The following is a 19,926-nucleotide window of genomic DNA, read 5'->3' as shown; positions in this document are numbered from 1 at the left end:
CCGATGCAGGGGACACGGGTTCGTGCCCCGGTCCAGGAGGATCCCACATGCCGCATGCCACGGAGTGGCTGGGCCTGTGAGCCATGGCCGCTGAGCCTGTGCTCCGCAACGGGAGAGGCCACAACAGTGAGGGGCCGCATACCTCAAAAAAAAAAAAAAAAAGGAGGGCCTCTTGAAGAAGGAATGGACAGTGAGGAGATGAAGCCAGAGACAGACAGGAGGCTGGACAACCCTACCCATGGTGGGGAAGTCACTGGGAGGTGGGTGGCCCTTTGCCCTCTTGTCAGGGAGAGCTCTGAGTCTGGATGCTTGGGGCTGCCCTCTTTGCTGATGGGGAGACTGAGGCCCAGAACAGATGGGGCTGGTCCAAGGTCTCAGAGCAGTGGTGGTGGTGCCAGGGCTCAAACGAGGTCCCCAACTTGCAGTGCTGGGCTCCAGGCACAAATAATGGGGTGCCTTACACATGGCGCATGGCTTGCTGCCTCTCCCCAAACAGGCTGACCTGGTTCTCTCAGTCTGGGGCAGGGCGTGTGCATGTGCGTGTGTGTGTGTGTGTGTGTGTGTCTGTCTGTTAAGTGGAGGGGGGAACAGCCAGCTTTAGGGGAGCTGAGGGCTGGGCACAAGTGGCTGCCTCACTTCCAGCCCTTCCTTTCTCCTTCTCCCCAAAAGAAGGAAACTCTCATTGGGCCTTTGGCATTCGCTTACTTACAAAGGTCAGGGTTGAAAGCCTGATAAAATGCTCTTCTTCCCCCAGCCCAAAAGCTGCCCATGGATCTCCATGGAGGCTGAGCTCTGAGACAGTTATTGAGCTCTTTCCCCAGATCCTAGACAGGTCCAAACTAGAGAGGAAATGAATGATAAAAATGTAACTTTCTGACACCTGATATGCCATATTACGAGCTGGGCACCATTCTAAGTGCTCTTTACATCCCCCTTCACAAACCTGTGCGGGGCTTCCCTGGTGGCGCAGTGATTCAGAGTCCGCCTGCCAATGCAGGGGACACGGGTTCGAGCCCTGGTCCCGGAAGATCCCACATGCCACGGAGCAACTAAGCCCATGAGCCACAACTACTGAGCCTGTGCTCTAGAGCCCACAAGTCACAACCACTGAGCCCATGCGCCGCACCTACTGAAGCCCACGTGCTCTAGAGCCCGTGCTCTGCAACAAGCCACCACAATGAGAAGCCCGCGCACCACAACGAAGACCTAACACAGCCAATAAATAAATAAATAAAATTGTTTTAAAAAAAACCTGCGCGGGAGGTACACTTATTATCCTCATTTGGCAGATGAGGAAACTGAGGCTCAGAGAGGTTAAGTCCCCTGCCCAAGGTCCCACAGCTGGTGAGTAAAAGGGGCCAGGATTCAAGCCCAGGCAACCTGACTCTAGAATCCAATTCCCTCTGGTCACAGCCAGGACAGCAAGGAAATCACACAGGGATTCAGCATCTCTTTCCTTGGTCTCCTGTTCTTCCAGAGTGAGACTGGAAAGTTGGTGAGGTCTAGAGGAGACAAATGCATCTTGGAATCAGATCTGGGGTCACAGCCCAGCTCCTCCATGTAGCACCTCAGGCTGGGTTTCCCCACCCATCAAATGGGGATCATTTTGGGAGAAGCCTCCCAAAATCAAGGGAGACAAAAAAGCTAGCAGGGGTGAGAGGAAGGCTGGGGTAACGGTGTGGGGTCCCAAATTGCCAGGACACCCCCCCAAATGGCCCCAGGAGCACTGGCCACAGGTCTCATCAAATTCCAGGTGCTTAAAAGCGGTGGTGTTCTAGCTTGGGAGAGTTTGCTACCTTGACCAGTGTAACCCAGAACCCAAAAACAGACCCCCACCTCCACTCCACTGAAGTGGGTTACCTGATCCTTGGCCACTAGGGGAAGCCCAGCCATTCAGGGACGCAGCAGGGGGCCCCAGGTGAATGTAACCCACAAATGGCTTCCTTGCTAATTAACAGGGCCACGTGACAGGAACCTGAAAAGGTTGGTCTGTCCCAGCAAGCCCCAGCAGGTCTGACCTGGTGCGCCAGAGAGAGGCCTTTGTCCAAGCGCAGAGGGCACTCCAAAGGGGGCACTGGGCTGGGCTAGAGCCACAGAGTGTGGGGGCGGGCACAACGGGAGGAGCCTTGGGGTTGGGGACTGGAGGGGGGAGGAGTGCAGCAAATAGGCCGTCCGCTAGGACATGCTACCCAAAGTATGGCCTGTAGACCTGCCGGACTTCACCTGGGAACTTCTCAAAGTGCATCTGAATCTGACCTTGACAAGGTCCCGGGTGATTGGATGCACTTTAATTTTTCAGCTGCCTTGAGCTGAAATGCCTTTGAGTCATTCAACCTATCTGAGCCTCTGAGCGTTTCCTCAATTGAGAAAACATAGTTTTTAGTACAGTGCCTGTTTCAATAAATAACTGATAATAATAATGATGATGTTATTATTGTTATTAATTTATTGGCTGGGAGAGAAAGGGCACCCTGTAGCCAGTCTGCAGTGGTCAAGGGAGGGCCTGGCTTTCTGAGCTGAACTACAGGAACAAGAGGAGCTTATATAATGGGACAGTAGAGGGTGTGTGTGTGTGTGTGTGTGTGTGTGTGTGTGCTGAGCTGCAAGCAAACCACAGCACACCTCCAGGGGACGGGAGTAAACAAAAATCTCCTTCACACCCCTGCCATGCACAGGTCAGCTTTCCTTTCGGTAGGCTGGTGCCAGCCTGTCCCTGGCCAGAAATATGTGCTCAGCCCCTGGGGTTCATGGCTTCCTACCTGTTAGCCTGGCCTGAGACACCAGGGCAGGGGACCCCAGGAGCAGGAATACCAGAACCAGTAGCCACCTTAGGGAGCACTGGGGTTCTCCTGGATAAGGAGCTGGGACAGTCCCTATATATTTATTTAGAACTGCAAAAAGTCCTCAGGGGAAAGAGAATGGCCCAGCTCCATCTGGGGAAGGAAACCCCAGGATTCTCAAATATTCCCATATAAAAGAATCACCCAGGAGCTGGTGAAAAGTCCAGAATCTGGGTCCTAGTCCAGTGATTCTGACTTCATGTACCCCAGGTGGGCCCCCTGGATCTGCATTTTAAATAAGTGTTCTAGGTGGTTGGGAGGAAGGTGATTTACATTTTGGAGGAACAAGAAAGAAGGGCACCCAGCAATCAGGGCATCCTATTGGTGGGGTGGGGTGGTGGTAGATAAAGAAGCTTGGCTCAACTAACCCAAGTGGCAAGGGAGGAGTCCTGAGTGACTAGCAGCCTTGTCTCAGGCTGCAGCAAGTCCCTTATCCTGAGATTTGTAAAGATCCACATCTCTGCTTTCTCACGTACTTTAAAAGCAATTGTGTAGCCTTTTAAGACCCTTGTGTGGGCTCACAGGAGGCTTAATTAGGATTGCAATTGCATTAAGTGAAGCCCTTCTAATAGTTACTGGATAAATGTTAGGGAAATCCTGTAAAGAAAAATTTACCTGTCACCACCTTCACATGACTGTTTGCATTTTACCTGCTGCACCCAGCCTACCCTTGTGCAAACAGATTTTTACATGACTGTAGCCACAGAGCAAGTGGCTACTCCTTAATTCCCTTACACACTCCCACACTGATTCTTCCCCCTCCATCCTACCAGCTATTCTCCAAGGGCTGGATACCGCCAGCATCTCAGAGAATTTCACAGACTCAGGGACCCTATGAAACTAATCCCAACCCCTTTGAGCTCTTATCATGGCCTCTACATGCCTCAGCTACAGGAACTGAAGCAGGAAGTGCTCAGAGTTGGAAATGCCCTGATAATAATAAATCATGCAGGAGTCGACAGATTTTTTCTGTAAAGGGCCAGCTAGGAAATATTTTTGGCTTTGTGAGCCATACTGTCTCTGCTGCTGTGACTCAACTCTGCCCTTAGTAGCATGAAAGCAACCACAGATGATATGCAAATGATGGGCATGGCTGACTGTGTTCTAATAAAACTTTATTTACAAAAACAGGCCATGGGCCATAATTTGCCAATCCTTGTTTTAGTGTTTTTCCTTTTAACGCTCTTCAAAGCACTGTCATATACCAACCTCAAGCAGTCATTCTGTAAGCAGTCTGGACACCAGCCCCATTTAACAGAAGAAAAAAACTGGCCCAGAGAGTGGCTAGGCCCCCACTTATTGACAGAGGTGGACTCCAAAACAGGTCTGGGATCTTCATCACATCCCAGAATCCCCAACACTGGTCCTTCCCCTCCCCAACTCCGAGCACATGTCCTGTTCAGCAGGAAGACCTCTGCTACACCCACTGGCACCCTGAGGAACAGCCCAGAAACACTGGAGAGCCATCCTGCTGGGTGCACATTGCTTCCCACCCCTCCATGTGGTGCAACCAGGCTGAGTCAGATGGAGACTCAGCCCTGCCCTGGGGAACGGGAGGAGGTGCCTCCCTGGGCTCCAGCCCTGCTGGTGGAGGCAGCAGTTGGCTAGAGGTGACAGGGCACCATACCTGCATCTCTCTACTGGAGGGACTGAACCCCACCTGCAGTCTGTTCAGTGCAGGCAAAAACATAGAGAAGTATGTAAGGCAAAAATGTACAGAAGTGTGTAAGGCATTCCCCTTGGGGAAGGAGTTGGGGGGAGTGAGGGGGGAGGTGTTCTCAAGCAGATGCCCCTCCAGTCAAATTCCCCCTTGATTACCTTCCACAAAGTCCACTCTGCAAGCCGGCTAAGAGTGTGGTCTCTGGAGCCCCACTGCCTGGGTTCAAATATTGGCTGTGCATCATGAGGGAAACTGTGGGGTAATGGAAATGTCCCAAAACTGAATTGCACTGATGGTTACGCAACTTGATAACTCTACTAAAAAAATCAGTGAACTGGACACTTGAGAAAACCCTGGCTCCGTCATTTAAAGCTGTGTGATCTTGGGCGTGTTACTTAACCTCGCTGTGCCTTGGTTGCCTCATCTGTCAAACAGGATCATAGGCTAGGATTCAACAAGTCAACAACACAAGGACTTTAGAACGGTACGTTGCACCTAAGAAGGGGTCGATAAACGTTTGGGACCCAGGCGAGGAGAGGCGTTTAGGCCTCAAAGAGTTGTACTTGGCAGGACATGTGTGTTTGTTAAGGTCCTAAACCCTGCCTCCAAGCCACCCTGGCCCTCGTAGGCTTTGCTCCTGCTGTTTGCTCTCGCAGTGCTGGGTGCCCTTCCCTCTCAGCTCACATGCTAGTTCCAATCAGAGGTCATCTCTCTCTGTTCCTTTTGCACTTACTCTTTTATAGCAAAGACTCAGAAAGGGCTAAACAGCATTCGGTCAGCTCTGTTCACCAGCTGGTCTGAGATCCTTGGGCCAGAGAGAGGCAACGTCTTGTTTGCCCTGCTCCTGTCAGGGTGCCTTGTGTCCCAACTGTGACAACTTGGGTGCTGAAGTGAATCCAATAGCAGGGGTTGAGGCTGTAACATCCTCTGTGGGTCCCCACACAGTGGCCATAAAGGTCAGTGAAGGTAATGGGGTGACAATGAAGGCAGGTGAGGTAAAGCAGTGATGGGTGACCCTCCTTGGGCCCAGAAGCTCAGATCATACACAAGAAGTGAATTCCTGTCCCCACCCCCTGGATTCCCCCTCAGTTATATAGGGTACAAACTGCAGAAAGATGCAGTGATAAGGTGACCCACAGGCAGAACCCCTTTAAAGGCAGGGTGGGCATGGTGTTTTCAGATGCCTGCAGACACACCACCCTGACGCAGGGGCCAGGGGCGGCTGGCAGTCAGGAGGGGCTTCCTCAGCCTCCCCTGTCGGGTCTGGGGCTTCTCCCTCTGACCTGACAAGAGCCTGTGACCCCAGTAAGTGACTTGGTGTCTGGCACAGGCTGGTATCCTGCTAGCAGTGGCTCCTGTGGATTTTTCCTGGGCCTCCCCAGGGCAGAGCCAAGTGTGTGGGCACGCAGATAGCAGCTCCCTCTCTGCCTGTGACCCCGGGCCAGGCGAAGCAGGGCTGGGAAATGGGGGTGGGGGGACGGCGGAAGCGGAAAGAGTGGGGGGTTGAAAGGACCACCCTCAAGTCCTCAGATCCAGGGGAACACTTTGTACTCAACAGTACTGCTGGGGGAAGGGTGAGGGAGGGCACTGCAAACCGCGGGAAGCCTTTCTGGCAACAATAACGCAAATATAACTTCCACAGAGGAGGGAAAATAAACACCTCGGAAGAAGGACTAAGATCAGATGCGGGGACCCCCGCGAAGGTCTCCGACCTCGCTGTGGAGAGGGGCCCCTCCTTCCCTTTCCCAGAGACACCTCTCTCGCCGGAGGCTCCTGCCCGGCCAGCACACAGGTTCAAACGCGTTCCTTCCCCTCTGCGCTGCCGCGTCTCCCGCCCTGGAGGCCGCGGATCGCCCGGAGTCCCGGGAGGGAGGTCGCCCCCGGGGTGGGGGGACCGCCCGGCAGCCCTGCGCCCTCCGGCTCCGGGGCACACTCACCGAAGTCCCGGGTCCCCTCCTCCGGGGCCTCCTGGGTGAAAATCCAGGGGGGGTTGGTGGCGTAGAGGGAGGTGGCGGGAGGGTTGGCGTGCTTCTTGCCGAAGAGTTTGCTGAAGGTGCCCTGCACCGTCGGGTTCTTTTTCATGCTGCCGCCGGCCGAGCAGGCGCCGGGGAGGACCGTCCCTCCGCCTCCTGCCCTGCTCCGGACTGGACTCCTCACCGTCTCCCCAGGGGCCTCTACCAGGCCATGGCCCCGCGCCGTCCTCCCCGCCCACGCACCGGGAGACAGGTGCTGCGGGCGCCGCCGCTCGCCGGGAAATGCGAGCTACCTGGACAGGTAAGAGGCTGCGGCTGCGACCCGGCCCCGCCCCGCGGCTGCCGCCGCCGCCGCCGCCGCCCCGCCGGCCCGCCGCCCGACTCCCCCGGCCGCATTCCTGCCGCCTCCTTCCACAACTGGCCATTGTTGGTGGGGCCCGGTGGGCCAGGGACCTCGCCCAGCCCACGCCCAGCGGCGGAGACGACCCGCCCCCTCCCCCGGGTCGCCTCCCGGCCCCCCTCCTCCACCCCTCGTCCCCCGGGGAAGGGAGGGGGCAGGCCAGTTCCCAGCTTCTCAGGAGGTGTGTGACCACGTCGATCCGGAGCTTCGGAAACAACTCTTGCGCCCAGCACTGGGGAAGTGGCTGGACACAGCGCGCGCGCTGAAGGGTTCTAGGGGCCCTCAGAAATGTGGGCCAGGCATCTTCCATGCCTGTAAGGAAATGCCCATAAGAAAAGAAGGTAAAAGCAATAAATAAAAAAAACTAAAAAAGCAAAAAACTAATGTCCCGATCTGATGACTAGGGCGGAAAGTATCCTCATTGACAGAGCTCCAAAGAGCATGTAGGATGACTAAATCTTGGCATTTTTTTTTAAACACCAAATTCTTTTTCTTTTCTCTGTGAAGCTAAGTGAATATATATTTTACTAGTCTTTCAGATGTTTCAGGATGAAAAGTTGAAGGGAAAATATCTGGTACAAAGAGCAGTGCCACCCCAACTGTCTGGGAGAAAGAGGAGGAGAAATGCAGTGGGGGTTCTGATTGGGTAGCTCAGGGGAAACACTCTATCTGTGACTGGATCGCCCCCCACCCAGCCTTCCACCCCTGCTGCCCAGAAAGCATCCAAATCTAACTAGAAATATAGTTGACTTACAACATTATATTAGTTTCAGGTGTACAACATAGTGATTTAATATTTTTATAGATTATATACCATTTAAAGTTATCATAAAATATTGGCTATATTCCCTGGGCTGCACAATATGTCCTTGTAGATTTTTTATTTTATACATAGTAGTTTGTGCCTCTTAATTCTCTACCCCTATTTTGTCCTTCTTTCCTTCCTTCTCCCCACCTCCACTAGTTTGTTCTCTATATCTGTGAGTCTGTTTCTGTTGTGTTATATTCATTCAGTTTATTTTTTAGATTCCACAAATAAGTGTTAGCATTCAGTATTTGCTTTCTCTGTCTGACTTATTTTAATAAGAATAATACCCTCTGGGCCCATCCATGTTGTTGCAGATGGTAGGATTTCATTCTTTTTATGGCTGAGTAGTATTCCATTGTGTGTGTGTGTATATGTATATACACATTTATATGTATATATATAAATGAGATATCTTCTGTATCCATTCATCTGTTGATAGACACTTAGCTTGCCTCCATATCTTGGCTATTGTAAATAATGCTGCTGTGAACATTGGGGTGCATGTATCTTTTGAATTAGTTTTTTCATTTTCTTCGGATATATACCCAGGAGTGGAATTGCTGGATCATATAGTAGTTCTATTTTTATTTTTTTGAGGACCCTCCGTACTGTTTTCCATAGTGGCTGCACCAGTTTACATTCCCACCAACGGTGTACAAGGGGTCCCTTTCATCCTCTAAGTGGATGTAATTTCTAAAAACTCCAGGTGGGTCAAGCCCACAGAGGTTCAGTTCATTCTCCAGGGAGATGAGCTGTGAACCTTTAAGTTGCTTCAAGTTCTATACTAGCTAGGCTGGGGGTGGCTGTCCACCAGGGGAGGTCCCATCAGATGAGGACCCGGGAGACTGTGTGAAAGATGCAGAGAGTAGGGGAGAGTCAGTCCAAGGGGGTAGATTTGGATGCTTTCTGGGCAGCAGGGGTGGAAGGCTGGGTGGGGGGCGATCAAGTCACAGATAGAGTGTTTCCCCTGAGCTACCCAATTAGAACCCCCGCTGCATTTCTCCTCCTCTTTCTCTCAGACAGTTGGGGTGACACTGCTCTTTGTACCAGATATTTTCCCTTCAACTTTTCATCCTGAAACATCTGAAAGACGAGTAAAATGACCACCTGTACTCACACACACACACACACCACACACACTTTTCATTTTCTTTTTACTGACAGTTGAAAGGTGTGGATACCATGGCACATCTCCCCACACCCACCACTACTTCAGTATCCATTGCCTAAGAATAAGGACATTCTCCTAAATGACCTCAATATAGTTATCACACTCAATAAATTTAACATCGATACACTAACATCTGAAATATACTCCACATTAAAAATTTCCCAATTATCCCCCCAAGATGTCATTTTAGTTTTTGATTTTTTTCCAGTCCACAGTCCAATCAAGGTTCACAGATTGCATTTGCTCGTCATGTTCCTTTAATCTCTTAATTTAGGGAAGTCCCCTGCTTTTGTTCGTTTTTCATGACAGTAACATTTTTGAAAAGTCCCCCCAGTGTCAAGGGACAGGATGAGAAGGGCCCTCAAGTCTTGTGGCTGTGAGGTCATTGTCTTCCCACCAGGAGGGGAGGGACTGAGGAACAGATTGGGGGACAGAGCATCTTTAAAAACACTCGTGTTTCCCAAACGTTCTTGCTTGGTGACACGCCTGTGGTCAACCTTGTCCTACCCCACCCACTCCCGTGGCACTCCTGTTCATTCAAGGAGTATTTGTGGAGGCTGTCCCAGTTGCCTGGTGCCGTGCTCAGGGTTTGTGATAACTGGGGATAGAAGAGAATTATAGAAGTCTTATTTCTACCATGGAGGATCTTAGGGTCTCATCAGGAAGCTGGGTTTACATGATTTAAGGTGGCGGACCATGAAGACCAAGTACAGAACAGTGACTGCTGTCACTAATACACACACAACAGGAATTCAGAGGAGGGGAGTGCTCAAGACACTCAGGCACGAGATAGGGGCTTCCTTCTAGGAGACCTCTGAGGTACGAGGTCCCTCCCACCTTGGGTTGCTCCTGAGCTCTTAACCCTGAACCACCCCCAGCAGAGCCACCATCCAGTGGCTCCATTCATGTACAACTTCCACCATATAATTAGTATTCTTGAGAACCACTGTGTGCCCAGCTCTGGGCTGTGAAAGATCCAGAGAAATCAAAGACATGGTTTCTGAGTTCAAGTTGCTTTAGTCTATTTGGGGAGACAGGGAGAGACACATGGAGAGATGAAGGGTGGGGAGGCAAATAATGAGGGGGAGACTAACAAAAGGAGGAGCGATCAGGGTGGGCTGGAGGATCAGGGCGGGGGGGGCATGTAGGAGGAGCAAAAACTTTTGCAGGGACTTAGATAGTGGAGCTGGGAATTGGGGGATGGTAGGGAGGTCACAGCAAGGTTGGCCAGGGTATGATGGGCTTAAAAAGACCAGCTGGTAAAATCGGAAACAACCCAGATTGTCCAGCTAGCAATGACTGGTTAAATGAATTATGGCATATTCACACAATGGAATAATAATGCAACTCTAAAAATGAATGAGTCAGCCGACTGTGTCCAGTTATCTACAAGATAAAACTGTTAACAAAACCGTGTCTGTGTGTGTTTGTGTGTGTGTGTGCGTGTTACCATTTGGGGCAGGATAAGTGTGATCATATTTGCTTGTATTTGCACAGAGAAACTATGGAAAGATACATAAGAAACTAGTAAAAGTAGTTACTGGGGGGAAGTGCGGGGAACTGGGCAAATGGAGTGGGAGGGAGAATTTTCACTGAACACCTTTTTACAGTTTCTAATTTTCAAACCATGGTAAATATATTTGCTGTTTAAAAATTAAAGAAAAGGGGCTTCCCTGGTGGCGCAGTGGTTGGGAGTCTGCCTGCCGATGCAGGGGACGCGGGTTCGTGCCCCAGTCCAGGGGGATCCCACATGCCGCGGAGCGGCTGGGCCCGTGAGCCATGGCCGCTGGGCCTGTGCGTCCGGAGCCTGTGCTCCGCAGCGGGAGGGGCCACAGCAGTGAGAGGCCCGCGTACCGCAAAAAAAAAAAAATTATAAAAGTAAAAATTAAAGAAAAAAATAACTCAGCAGGAGAGCTTAGTCTAGAAGTGTGGACCACCACGAACCAGCAGCCTCTGCACCATCTGGGATCTTACTAGAAATGTAGGATCTCTGGCTCCATTCCAGACGTTGGGTAATCTCTCTGGGTCTCCGCCTGTTCTTCTGTAAAACAGGCTATTAATTTAAGGCCATTATGAGATTCAGTGATCTGTTGCATGAAGGTACCCAGCAGAGGATCTGTACTTTAACAAGACCCCCAAGTGATTCAAGAGCATGTTAAGGTTTGAGAAGCTCAGGCCTAGAGTCGGTGGTTACCAGACAACGGAGCAGGCAAGGGTGACTGGTGGTAACAGCTGTGTATAAGGATCATCTAGCAGCTGGATGAAGGGCCAGGAGGAGAAAGTGTAGGCTGAGGGGCTAAGAGAGGCTGCGTAATTGATCGGTTAATTGGTTAATCAGTTGGTATTGATTCAAGCAGGAGGGGATGTGGACACCATGCCGGTGGTAGAAACAGAAAGTAAAGTTGTTCGTTTGTGGGACATTTCTTAGGAAGAAAGGAAGGGCTTGGTAAACAGCTTGCATACAGGGAAGTAGAAAAAACGACAACAAGAACTCTGAGCCCGTTTCCTCATCTGTAACATGGGAGTAATAACAGTACCCCCATCTGAGGGTTGTTAAGAAGATGAAGTAAGATAAAGGATGTGAAGTGCCAACACAGGACCTGGCACCCAGGGGCCACTCCTCAAGTGTTTGTTCATTTCTCCTCCTTCTGGTCCCCTTGCTTTTGGGGTTAGTTTTGGTTGGGGATGGAGGAAAGGGGGGAACGAGAGTGACCCACGAACACCAGAAGGGTTTGAAGCTGCTGAGCCTGGACAGCAGGGCTCTCCCTGCCCTTACACCACCCATTTCACCCAGATTCCACTCCCATGTTGGTGCGTGAGGGGTGGGCAGCTTTGGAGGCTGAGTTCTCTGGAGCAGGCGTGGGGCCTGATTCTCTGTCCAGCTCAGCCCCCCAGACCATTGTAGCCCCGCTCCATCTCATGACAACACCTCACACCTGCTCCCCCAGGAAAAGAAACAGCCAAAAGCCCCATCCTGTGATTAGATCTCGGCTCAGCAATGACTTAGTCGCCTCCAAGAGCCAACTTCGCGGGCCGGCTCTGGAATGTGGGGTGGGATGAGGGCCTGGCAGGCGCCGTCTCCCCAGAGACCCAGCCAGGCCTTTGTTAGAGCTGTGGTCTCTCCTCCAACAAAGCCAAACACTCCTGGCTGGGGGAGTGCACTCTGAGTGGGGGGAAGGCAGGCTGAGAGACCCTGAGAGTCACCTCATTCCCCGACCCAGTTCTCTGCGGCTAGCTCTGCAGGGGCAAAAGTCAAAACTCCCGTCATGCCAACTCCCACATGCCACTGAGCTGCAGCTCACCTCGTCCAGCCCCGTGTTCCAGGCTGGAGACACCTTCTACCAGACCAGCTCCTGAAACTGTCCCCTTCAGCCTGCAGGGCAGGGTGGGCTTCAATCCCCCCAACCTCGGCCTTCCTCTGGGCTGCGCAGGTGCCAGGAGATGTGATCAGGCTGAGAGAAAGTCTGGCTGGTGTGGAATCCTACATCCTGAGAAGGGGGTCAGGGTCATTACCTGGTGCCTAAAAGTGTGAGGATCCAAGGTCCAGCCCTGGGTAGGGAATGGTGTGTTAGGGGGTGCTGGGGAGAGACTCATTTCCCTTTGTAGCCGCGGGCTCTGTGGATGGGACCATGGCATAGTGGGAAAGACCCTTGCTGGGGAGTAGGTTTGAGTCCTGACTGTGCTGTTTAACAAGGGTGTGACCTTGGCTGAGTTACCACCTCCCTCTCTGAGCCTCAGTCTGTTCATCTGTAAAACAGGGGCTATTAATGCAGGTTTTTATGAGATTCAACGAGATAAAGGGTTAAGATACCCAACAGAGAGTCTTGACTCATGGTGATTACTTAGTACCTACGTGCTCCTGCCCCGGTTCCCTACCCTGACTTTGGGCATGGAGATGCTCAACAGAGAATAGCAAAGACAGAACAGAGGCCCTGAGAGTCTGCACAAGAGCAGTACCAATTCTACAAAGAACCTCAAGAAGGAAAATTATACCAGGGCCCAGGAGACAGGGTGGGGCAGGTGTCTACAAGGTTACCTCGAAGGCCAGACCAAAACATCCCACTGTAAAACACATCCCACCATCTGAAATCATGTGTCTATGTTTTAAAAAAAGATTGTTAAGTACAAAGGCAGAAAACAAAATTTCATGTAGATTGTGACTACAGGTAGATAAAGTGTATTTGTGAATGGCCAGGGGTTAGCAGGAAACAAGACTGTGGAGATGGCTCAGGGGGAATGCCAGAATTACATGTGGGATTTTTACTTTTCAGTAATGTGCTCTGTTGGTAGATCATTTGTTTTAACTTAAAATTCTACAAATAATAAAGAACATAATTTAGCACGGAATACATATTCTTTTTTAAAAGAACACTGGATGGGGGTGGTGGTGGGGTGTGGAGATGTGAAGTCTAGTGGCTCTTCGGCCCCTAACCTCCCATGAGACCATGGAGCCTTCCTGAGCCTCAGTCTCTCCATCTGTAAAATGGGATGGCGGGCTCCAATACTCAGGTGTAGTTTCTCATCTCGTTAAAGTGCTCATTGGCTTGCAGAGCAGAGGCAGAACAGCATATGAGGCTGTCTGGCCGTCCTGTATAGGGGGTCTCTGAGGAAAGTGAGGTGAGCACTGGGATACAGGAAGCATCTCCTGGGCATGGCTGTCTCCTCTGCACCAGTCCTGTGCTCTGGTGTGGGAGGTCTAGCCTTCAAGATCAGTCCCTACCCTCTAGGAATCAGCACAGCCCTGCAACACTTCTCACTTGTTCTGGGGACCAACACTTGAACGGGGACTTTGAGCCCTGGGTGCGTTTCCATGCGACCGCTCCTGGGTCCAGCGTGTGCGTGTGCGTGTGTGTGTGTCTCTCCCTGAGACCTGGAAGGATCGGCAGCTGCAACTGCCACTCACTGAGCATCTTTTCTGTGTCAGACACAGGGGCCGAGTGGGTTACGTGCATTAAGCCACTACCATCAAGTCAGCCCTGCAAGGAAGGGGCAATACACCCATTTTATGGATGGAGAAAAGAAGATTTCAAAGGACATCTACTCATACTCTATGACCAGTCAATTCTGTCTTAGGAGTAGACCCCAAAGAAACCTTCGCCCTGGTCCATAAAGGGACATGGATGTGATGTCATTGCAGTGCTTTTTGTGGGGATGGGGAACTGGAGACACCTGGGTGGAGAAGGGATCCACAGCATTTGGAAGCAAGTAACTAGATAGCAACACAGATGGATCTTAAAAAAACAGAATGTAGCGATCAAAGTAAACAACAAAATGAGATCTAAAACACACAAAACCCCTTACGTAAATGAACACTACTTGCACACAAAACAACAATATATATTTTGCAAACACATATGAACAAGAAGATACTCATTAAGCACATTTGAATGGTTGCCTCTGGTCGGGGTGGGTGGAGAGCATGGCTGGAGACTGGGGATAAAGAGGGAAAATTAATACAACAAGAGAGGAGGACTTCATGGACCAGTGGTGATAATGCACCATGAAGTGAGCTGTAGGAATAATTCAGCCACCTGTACTTGAAGTCCAACAAGGGAAACTCAAGTAAGGATCAGAGAGGTTAAGTAATTTGTCCAAATCACACAGCAGGTAAGGAGGAGTAGAGAGGATGTTTAAATAAGCAGGCTATCTCTAAGTAGCCTGCAAGGCAGTAGCAGGACCCTGAAAGCCACATGCCTGCACCTCAACAGCAGAGGTGTGTGTGTGGCAAGGGGTGGGGGTGGTCTCTGGACCTTCCTGGGCTCCACAAGTCAGCCCTGAGTCTCACTAGCTCTCCCCATCCTTCCCAAACACCCACTGAGCGCTGTGGGGTACAGATCACAGTCCTCACCTTCCAGGAATTTTTTTTTTTTTGCGGTACGCGGGCCTCTCACTGTTGTGGCCTCTCCCGTTGCGGAACACAGGCTCCGGACGCGCAGGTTCAGCGGCCATGGCTCACGGGCCCAGCTGCTCCGCGGCATGTGGGATCTTCCCGGACCGGGGCACGAACCCATGTTCCCTGCATCGGCAGGCGGACTCTCAACCACTGCGCCACCAGGGAAGCCCACCTTCCAGGAATTTTGATGAGGAATAAAATGAGCTCACGCTGGGAGTGTGGCAGAGAAGTCAGAAAGGGTGGGCTTCCAGGAGACAGGACTGATTCAGTGCTGTCTGCGGCTTAGAAATGATAATAACAATATACCTCAGCATCTACCACGCAGCAGGCCCTGCTCCAAGCTCCCGTCCGCTCGTTCCCACCCTCTCCCAAGCAAGATATCATCTGCCCAGAGCCTTGGAGATCCCCGAACAGAGGCTCTAGCAGGGCTGCTCTTCCTCCCCTTCCTCCCTGCCTGCCTCCGCTCCTGGCCTCTCCCAGCGTCCTCAGAAATTAAGGGTCATTACCATCAGGGCTCACACCTGATGGTCATTACCTCGGCTCTCACAATCTGAGCAGAGCGCACAAGTCATCCACACCTCAACCCCCAATCTGCCTGTGGGTCCCAAAGTCTACCCCGTGCCCGACAGTCAGTGCTGACACAGTTCCAGGAAGGAAACAAGCCCTGGGCCCAGCCCAAGCCAGTGGGCTGAGGGCAGGAAGTCGCCAGCTTGCTTGGCCTCTGCCACCCTGGGCCTCCACCTTTCCTCCCCCACTGACCCAGGGAGAAGCCCAGGGCACTCCTGCATTTCTGACACATTCCTGGAAGGCGCCCACCAAGTCTGGTGTTGGGGAGACGGGACCCTAAGGAGGTGTGTGTGGGGAGGGGTCAGGTTTTGAAGATGGGGAGAGGACAGCCCATTCAGCCACCTACCCCTCAAAGCAATTACCCACCCAAACATAATAAAAACTAATAGTTATGGAGCGCTCATTCTGTGCCAGGTACTGTCCTAAGTGTTCTGCCCAACTCTATCAGTTAGGGACCTTTAGCCCAACCATCTTACAGATGAGCAAACAGAAGTACAGAGAGGTCAATTACTTGCCCAATGTCACACAACTGATGAAATGGTAGAGCCAGGATTCAAGCTCAGAAAGTCTGGCTCCTGGGCCTGCAATCCCATCCTCTATACCACAGCAACCCACCATCGATCCACTCATGGACCATCTGCCCATCCACTCAGCTATGGCCACCCCACCCAGCCACCTGTCTACTCACCTGTCCATCCATCCCTTCATCTCCTAACCCCCTGTTTGAAGTGGTCCAGGAAAGGGAACAGCAAATATTGAATACAAAGGCTTAGAGGGCAGAGAGCAGGGCATTTAAAAAAAATGTGTATATATACATTTATTTAGGCCGCACCAGGTCTTAGTTGTGGCACGTGGAATCTTCGTTGCGGCATGCGGGATCTTCAGTTGCCATGCAGGATCTTCTGGTTGCGGCATGCATGCGGGATCTAGTTCCCCCACTAGGGATTGAACCCGGGCCCCCTGCATTGGGAGCACAGACTCTTACCCACTGTGCCACCAGGGAAGCCCCATCTCTGTACTTTAGAAGGCAGATAGAAAGAGAGGAAGAAGGAATGGAGAGTTGGCTGGGTACATTTATTCCCCGTCAGTGATTTCTTGTGAAATCATGAGAAACATGAGGGTGCCTGGAGGAATATTAGGACTGCTGGAGGCACCTGAATAACTAGGATGCTCTCCTCCTCTCTCCACTCACCCCACTACCCACAGCTCAAAGGTCCTGGGAATTGTGGGAAGAAGGAAGTGCAGAGTGAGTCAGTATCAAGGTTGTAAGACCCATCCAGACCTTGAAACTTCAGCCCTCAGCCCTGCCCCTGTATCTCCTTAGGAAGATAGAAGGAATTGTGTTGTCAAAGAGGGGTCACAATGCCCCCAGCCCCATACAATTCTCCCTAACTTGGCATCCCAGTACCCTCTCAAGAGTCCCTGAAAACCTCTGGAGCCCCTGGTCACCAGAAATTCCATCTCTTCACCAAGGAAGGCCCTGGTCAAGGATGTCTCAGGTAGGATGACACCACAGTGTTGGATTAGGGCAGCCCAAGGTCACAAGAAGTTTGATTGGCAGAAAGGAGCATGAAGGCCCCAGCCAGGCCCACCTGTGAGGCTGGGAGCTGAAGGCCTCTTACAAAAGGCTTAGGTGCCAGTGACACTGCCTGACTCTTGTTCCCCAACTGTGGAGCTGTCATTGTCTCCCGGGAGGAGGGGGAGGCAGGCAGGAGTGGGCTACCATCAATTCCTCTGTTTCCTGCCCCTTCACTTCCCCGAAAGGCTTCCTGGACTTAGTTTGCACGGCCCCACCTCCTAGGCAAACTTGTGACAAGTAATAATGCTGGCAAACGTTGACTGAGTGCTGAAGAGGTCTAGGTACCTTGCCGAGAATATCTCATTAACTCATGGTAACCCTATGAGATAGATTCTCTTGTTATTCCCACCTCATAGATGGGAAAACAGGCACAGGGGGAATTCCCTGGTCGTCCAGTGGTTAAGACTCCACGCTTCCACTGCAGTGGGCACGGGTTCGATCCCTGGTTGGGGAACTAAGATCCTGCACTCTGTGCGGTGTGGCCAAAAAAAAAAAAAAAAAAAATTTGCGGAAGAGCAGGTACCCAGTGGGTGGTGGAGCTGGAATTTAAATTCCAGGCCGTCCTGCTACACGGCCTCCCGAGGGAGCTGAGGCCCCCGCTAGGCCTTCCCATTGACTCCCTTCAAAGTCCCCCTTGTCCGCACCGCAGGCAAATATGTGCTCATAAAGGTTCGGGGGAGTGTGTCGACACCTCGGGGTAGGAGCTGGACGAGGCCGGTGATAATTACCATTTGCTTTTACAGCTCCCGAGACTCATCACCCCCCCCCCACCAGCTGGTGCAGTAGATAGCCTTATTAGCCCCATTTTGCAGATGGGGCAAGTAAAACTCAAAGAGGTTCAGCGACTTGCCCAAGGATGCCTGACCTGTAAGGGCAGAGTCCGGTCCTGAGCTCATCCTTCAAACTTCAAAGGCCAGGCACATTTCCAGTACCAGGTGCCCTGGGAGCCTTCACCAGCTGCCTCGCCCAATGCTGTTTGCACTTTCACAGGACACAGGCCTTCCCTGAAAAAGCGAGGTGCTAATGGTGGAGTGTCAGGCATGGGCTAGGCCAGCAGATGGGCAGGGGGCCTGAAGTATTTGGGCGGACAGACATATCACAATGAGGTCTTCTTGCCCTACTCAGAAAGTGGCACCCTTGAGTCTCTCTCTTCCCCATTCTACATCCTGGTATAAGAGGAAAACATATACACTGTATATCTAAAAGGCCTTGGTGGAAGTCATAGAGGGAGGGGGTCAGATTCCTTCTTTTGGCTCTAACTCAAAACCCAATTGAAACAGGGTAGTGCGATTCAGAAGGGAGGGAAGGGGCTGGTGGGACCCTCTCCTTACCCTTTAAGCTTCATTGCCCCACCCCCCCATCCCCCAAAGAACAGGAGGAATGGGAGGCTTAAGGCTGCAGGAAGCAGATAGGGGAGATGGGGATCTTCCTTCAACCTCTAAACCCGTTTTCTCAACCTTGGCACTCACTACTGACCTTGTGAGCCGATCATTCTTTGTGGGGGCGGGGGTGGGGATGTGTGGCTGTGTGCTGACCTGTGCAGTGTGGGATGTTTAGCAACGTCCTGGCCTCTAGAAACCAGTAGCACCCCCCAGTAGTGACCACGAAAAATGTCTCGCGGCATTGCCAAATGTCCCCTGGGAGGGGGGAATACACCCAGTTTTGAACCACTTCTCTAAGTCTCTCTCTCTCACACACACACACACACACACACACACACACACACACACACACGCACGCTGTGCATTTGACAGGGAGGACCTCCTGAGAGGGGAGGAGATGGTTAAATGAAACCAGATGTTAACCTGGAAAATATGCAGTCGGGCCCCACCCTCCCTCCTGGGCTGGCCGGATGGGGTGTTCTCAGCCCTCTGAGCTTAGTCACCTGGAGCCTGGCTGGGCCCCGGGAAGGGGCAGGGCAAGGCTGGGACTGCCTGGGCCTCCTCCTCCCCCCTCTCCCCTCCCTCCCCCTCCCCCCTCCCTCCCCCCCTCCTCCCCCCCATCCACCTCCTCTTCCACTCCCCCTCCTCCTCCTTTCTCTCTTCCTCCTCCCTCTCCCCTCCCCCAGGGCTGTCCCTCTGCCCCGGTTTCTGTGTGGGTCTAGTCCCTGGATGTCCTGGGGGTCCTGGGTCCCCCTAACCAGGGCCCCAAGTGTAGGGGCAGCAGCAGCAGCTGGGGCATAACTGACGGGAGACCCAGGGCCTGGGCTGGGGTAGAGAGGGAGGTGAAGGTTCAAATCCCGGTTCCTGCACTAACTGGTCACTAGTTGTGCGACTTCTTCAGGGTTCTTACACGCCACTCACTAACTGTGTGAACTTAGGCAAAGTTTAGATTCCTCTGAGCCTCAGTTTCTGCATTTGAAATATGGGAGTAACATCTCAAAATGGCTCTTCTGGGTTTTTGCACAGCTCAGTGGTTAGCACTTGGTAGATTCTCAATCCTGTTAGCAAAAAGCGTTGCCCTTCCCCCTGTAGGAAGATCCCCCCCGACCAACTCTTCTGAAAGCACATACCTCTGTCACCCCTCACACCAGCTCCCGAGCCTCAGGTGCAGGGTCCCGGTGGCCAAGACTGCTGGGGAGCAGGGGCTGGTAGGGGGTGGGGCCTCTGCAGTTCCTTCACCGCTGTGGCCACAGGATGAGCCTTCCCGGGGTGTCAGGAGGACCAGAACCTCAGAATCATGCTTTTTTTTGGGGGGGGGCGCTGTGTTGGGTCCCTGTTGCTGCGTGTGGGCTTTCTCTAGTTGTGGCGAGTGGGAGCTACTCTTCGTTCTGGTGCACGGTGTTCTCATTGCGGTGGCTTCTCTTGTTTCGGAGCATGGGCTCTAGGCGTGCGGGCTTCAGTAGTTGAAGCATGCAGGCTCAGTAGTTGTGGCACAGGGGCTTAGTTGCTCCACGGCATGTGGGATCTTCCTGGATCAGGGCTCGAACCCGTGTCCCCTGCATTGGCAGGCAAATTCTTAACCACTGCGCCACCAGGGAAGTCCCCAGAATCATGCTTAACATGGAAAAAACCCAAGCCACTTCTGTGGCCCAG

General features: G+C 52.2%; 1 protein-coding gene across 11 annotated transcripts in view; it reads right to left on the bottom strand.

The window, feature by feature from the left end:
• Positions 1-6,744, bottom strand: part of C10H6orf132 (chromosome 10 C6orf132 homolog) — a 40,918-nt gene extending 34,174 nt beyond the window's left edge. For 4 of the 11 annotated variants that reach the window (XR_016394616.1, XR_016394617.1, XR_016394618.1 and 1 more), the window contains exon 1: positions 6,438-6,744. Coding sequence is in view for 8 of the 11 variants with exons in the window: in XM_089918742.1 (XP_089774868.1) it covers positions 6,438-6,582 (145 nt within the window). In the remaining 3 variants the exon portion in view is untranslated. The remainder of the gene's footprint in view (positions 1-6,437) is intronic. The other 7 variants (XM_089918746.1, XM_089918743.1, XM_089918745.1 and 4 more) reach the window with 3 other exon arrangements.
• Between the last annotated feature and the right edge of the window lie 13,182 nt (positions 6,745-19,926).

The sequence above is a fragment of the Delphinapterus leucas genome, chromosome 10 (genome assembly GCF_059928025.1).
Source record: "Delphinapterus leucas isolate spDelLeu-1000000601 "Yukka" chromosome 10, BTC_Dleu_Yukka2, whole genome shotgun sequence".
Lineage (NCBI taxonomy): Eukaryota > Metazoa > Chordata > Mammalia > Artiodactyla > Monodontidae > Delphinapterus > Delphinapterus leucas.
The sequence above is the reverse complement of the archived record's forward strand: the minus strand, read 5'-3'. Positions and strand labels throughout refer to the sequence as shown.